The 4,924-nt window shown below is 36.9% G+C and overlaps 1 protein-coding gene across 1 annotated transcript in view; it reads right to left on the bottom strand.

The window, feature by feature from the left end:
- Nucleotides 1-3,137: 3,137 nt before the first annotated feature.
- Nucleotides 3,138-4,924, bottom strand: part of LOC117123529 (PDZ and LIM domain protein 4-like) — a 13,179-nt gene continuing 11,392 nt past the window's right edge. Inside the window, exon 5 of the mRNA XM_033269491.1 lies at nucleotides 3,138-4,831. Within this exon, the coding sequence (XP_033125382.1) occupies nucleotides 4,779-4,831 (53 nt within the window). The 3' untranslated portion in view covers nucleotides 3,138-4,778. The remainder of the gene's footprint in view (nucleotides 4,832-4,924) is intronic.

The following is a 4,924-nucleotide window of genomic DNA, read 5'->3' as shown; positions in this document are numbered from 1 at the left end:
TTTTGTCCATGGTGATGAGAAGACACTGTGTCCAGGCCTGTAACCAGCTTTGGTAATTGGGTGGGGGGATCTTTTTCAATCTGATTGGAACTTTTGGGGTCCAGGCAGAAGGGCCTGATGTCTCTGAAGAGAGCAAAGTGGGCATGGTTGGGCTTGACTCGGGTTTGAATCGATTTTATATTAAGTGCAAATGTTGAAGAATTGGCAGTAGGCTATATAATGCAATATGTCGGTAGATCAAATGCAGTGCTCTTTGGATAGGATCACATAACAACAACATGCCAGTTTTCCATCGTCAACGACAAAGTAGGCCGACAAATCACAGAATTTATTCAACCGCATGCATACATTAGCACATACGAATGGCGATGACTTTTGAATTGTAAAAATAATGATTAAATCGACTGTCTTGATCAATGTGTATTGGACAAATCGCACTTGTAAAGCCGAACTCCCTATTCGGTGTGGGGGGGGGGTCCTTCCGATCTCACCCCCTCCCCCCAATTATGGGCCTGACCACAGTATATAGGGTGTCTGGTTGAACAAATAAACTGCGAACAGTTAAAATAAAATTCAATACTAGAACTTTGTACCAATGACGGATCTAGGAATTCGAAATAGAAAGGTGGGGGGGGGGAGAGGGGCCAGGGAGGATCTTTGATAAGAAATTTATGATTATGGCACCTCTAGATGGCTGAACATGGCACGCTTAAACTTAAATTTGAATATAATTTTTCTTTCTTCATTTTCTTTTAAATAATTTTGAAGAATTTAGGGGTGCTCGCGCCCCCCTCCCCCACCCCTGAATCAGTCACTGCGTACTTTGCATATTTAAGAAAATTATCAGCTTTTCAATTACAAGAAATTATTTTTCTCGCCAATGAGGTCAATAAATAATATTCTAGTGTTAGCCACGTTGTGGGGAAATCCCTCAAAATGGGTAGTTTTTTTTAAACCACTAATGGGTTTATACCTAAAAAGTAGAAAATGCACAAAAATACAACAAAGACCATTTTAAAATCTATATTGAAGAGCAAAACAATCGCATCGTCTACCGCCCAGCAAGGGCTATTCCAGCATTTTTAGCTCACTAAAAAAGTATTTTTCGTCGTAGTCAACAAAAAAAAATTATGCCGAACCTTTTTTCGTACACTTTGGGTTGGTCGGGCGTGGCCAACGCAATCATTTTTTTATTTGGACTAAGAAAAGCATAAATATTGCCGTATAGACCTTTTGAATTGGCCAGCTGTGATTTTCGTATTAAAATGAGCTAAAACTTAACTTCTTTTGATCTGTCTCTCGTTGGCATTTAGTATCTTAATGTTTTGGGGGGGGGGGGGTTGCGGATTGTATTTTCCCACAGACAGATTTCTTGAACAGAAATTGTGCTTTAAACTATTACCTGATGACACATAATGTCCACGGTTTATTAAACTGAAGCAAGAGTAATGTAAACCTCAACAATCGATTAATAAAGTTATTGTTATATATTAATGCTATCGGTACACCGCGTGATAGTTCTAAAAAGAACTGTTGTTGGTTGAGAATTATCTCGACGTTTCGATGAGTTGCTTCAATCGCCTTCAGGGAATTTATTCTCCCGAAGACGACTCTGCGACGGGTCGGGGATGTACCTCGTCTGCAACGCAATCTGCAAAGTTGAGCCGGGTTCAACCTTCCCGACAACTGTCGCCCATAGATCGAGCGATTGTATGGAAACCAAGCTTTAGACACGTATCGGGCTAAATAAGTCTGTCTCTTATACACATCTAGATGTGTATAAGAGACAGACTAGATGCAGTTTAAATTTCACTGTTCCCTACTTAACTACAGCCAAAAAAACCTTGCTTAGGCTTAATCCACATTTTTCTTTGCCGAGTGATAATTCACAGGGATTTAGAATTAATGCCAATCTATTAAAAAGCAGTGTTATATAAAATCTATTGAACAAATTAGCATATACTATAGCCTAGTAAATTAAACTGGAGTGAAATGCTGTATATAGGCCTATTATTGAACATGATATTGCATTAAAATATTCAATTTACCAGATAGACAATTTTGTAAAATACTGAAAACCAATGAATTAAGATGAAAAATATTGACATGCTTATTTAAATTTCAACTTAAATTTGCAGAGCGAACTGAAATATTTGTTAGTACGATGAGGATTTACTGATATTATTGTAATTATCAAACCGCAAAAACGTGAATGAAATAATATAGCGAACTGAAATATTCGTTAGTACAATGAGGATTTACTGATGTTATTGTAATTATCAAATCGCAATGTGAATAAAATAATTCAATAAGTCAATCGCGACGTCATCACTGCAACTCCCACAGTCCACTAATTTTTCAATTAGTGGACACTTGGCTTGATTTTTTTGTTCTTGTGCAAAAAAAAACCAACCTAATTTTTCGTTACCACGAAGATATCGCGCACCGCGATGAAAATTGAATTTTAATTGAAAATTACTTTAGTAAAATCGTAAAACAAGGCAAGCACGTAGCCAGGGGGTTCGTTGGGTTCGAACGAACCCCCCTTTTCATCATGAAGTACCCTTTCAACAAAGGCTGGCTAGCCTACACTTTAGGCCTAGCCTAGAGCCTATCATCATTAAAAGTGCTATTTTAATACCTGATTGTTAGGCCTACCTAGTAACATAAAAAATTCAGGCCCCGAAACCTTGACTCTGAAATACCGGGATGGTGTCAACTCGGCCCCAAGTCAACTCGGCCCCAAGTCAACTTGGCCCTATATCAACTCGGCCCCAAGTCTACTCGGCCCCAATTTACTGTATATTTACGAAATAATTACCAAAAGAATATGAATGCAAAGCCAAGAGCACAAATCAGCATACGCACAGCTAAATGTAAATACGCACACAGTATTATACTGATCATATCACTAAAGCAACCGATGACTGCTACAACAGTTGGCTTAAAGAGTAGAGCATGCATCGTACACTAGCGAAGTATTATACTTAGGTTAGATTTAATGCACGAATCAAGGCCCTCAGGAAATTGTTTAAAGCGTTAATTCAAACCTTCGTTACTGGTGTTATTGAATTATCAACGCAAAAACACCGAATGAAATATAAAACGCTTTATACCAGCATTAAAGGCAAAAAGAGTTTTCCGTAATCAATTACTTTAATACATAATATTCAGGATTGCAAACTAATCTCAGTTTGTCGCTTGATGGTCTGACGAGGCGAACTCGCAAAATGTCGGGAAATCGATTTTATTAAGGAGGAAAAATCAACAATCATCATTTAAAAGTACTGTATACCTAGATTACTGTACAATGTTTCAATAACAGTACAATGTTGCAGTGAATGTTTACTAATTTAAATGCAGTTATGTTTAAATATTTTTGTTGATTCGTGTGTACAATTTCTACAAATTTTACTTTTGCGTGTGAACATAATCATGCATACCGTACCTCCTCGTGACTTCCTCCGAACAATCAAACGCCACACATTAATATCTTCGTTCCCCTGCTCAATACTATTTCACACTCGAAAACAACTTTAATATTAATTTTCTCGTATGCTATTGTATTATGCTTGATATATCGATGGGAATTCAATCTATAAATTTGAGGAAAATATCTGGATATAGGGTCTAAATGCCATGGTAAAATGTCGGGCGTCGTGTATGATAGCGGCCTATTATTAATTAATATTAGAATGTCGTAAGGAAGTGTATGTAAAGCAAAAATTGAATTGTTTCAAGCTCTGTAATAAGTAACTCAGTGTTTTAATTGCATTTTTAACTTTAACATTCCCCATACAGAATCAGTTTAAAACGGTGTTTAACTAAAGGTTTTGTTGTACCCGGTTTGGGTATAGGCTACCACGTATCCTGTTACGTATTCGGACCCCTGTGTTCTGATCAACGCTACAAATATATGGATTTCTCTCCCATTGAGAGCTAAAGTAGCACGCACGTGTTTGATGCACGACCAGAATAATGTTGGCAGATTTAGACACGTTTTGACATAGGCCTGCTATTATTAGGCTTAGAATACCGTAGTAGATAGATAAGCTTTCGGGAAGGCAAAAAATATACATTAAGCTTTGTCTACACTATCAAATTTTATGTGACAAAAAAAATAGTGTGCCCATAGGTACAATGACGTCATATCACATCAAATTGTATCAAAAAAAGTTGAACGTGTTCAATTCTATGTTCCATCAAATTTTATGTGACGCTTTTTTGATGAAATTTGATAGTGTAGACAAAGCTTTACGCTCTACTAAGAAGGTTGCATTTCTAAAATGCATTCTTAACCAAATTAGGTTAGCCCAACATTCTCTCTTCTCACGTTTAATATTTTTTCAATGTAGAGTAATTACGTACAAATCTAAGACACCAATGTTTTGTACCGTATTATTTCTCAGAGCACTTAACCTGATTTCTTTGTGTTGTCATTTTAATCTTAAGTTTCATCTGCTTATTTAGAGTTCTAGAGAGAATGCGTTTTATATAAACATGACATTAAATATGAGACTATCGTGATGATGCCATTTCTAAATGGGTAGCGTTATTTGATATTTGTCCGGAAGACCGAGTGAACTAATCACAATTAAGATTGCACTTAAAAATAAAGGTAGATGGAGGAAGGTGCTGTTGCTGATCTCTTGCCGACCTATTCAAATACGACTTTAAAATGGAAATGAGCATACACACGGCGAAAATAATTCTAAAATTGAAGGCGGAAGACCGGTGTTTGTATCAGACAATATTTGCCAGGCGACCACGTGGATAACTCACAACGGGCGATCCTTTCGGCAGAAGTACGCACCATCTTTTTCATGATAACCTGTGGATGATAGATATTTTTGTAGTCGAGTGAAATTTTGTAAAGTTTAGGCACACACATAGACATAGGCTAATTACAGGCCTATATATATAT

The sequence above is a fragment of the Anneissia japonica genome, unplaced genomic scaffold (assembly GCF_011630105.1).
Source record: "Anneissia japonica isolate Jap-2015-1 unplaced genomic scaffold, ASM1163010v1 scaffold287717_len1600092_cov198, whole genome shotgun sequence".
Classification (NCBI taxonomy): Eukaryota; Metazoa; Echinodermata; class Crinoidea; order Comatulida; family Comatulidae; genus Anneissia; species Anneissia japonica.
Note: the sequence above shows the minus strand (reverse complement) of the source record. Positions and strands in the feature narration are given on the sequence as shown.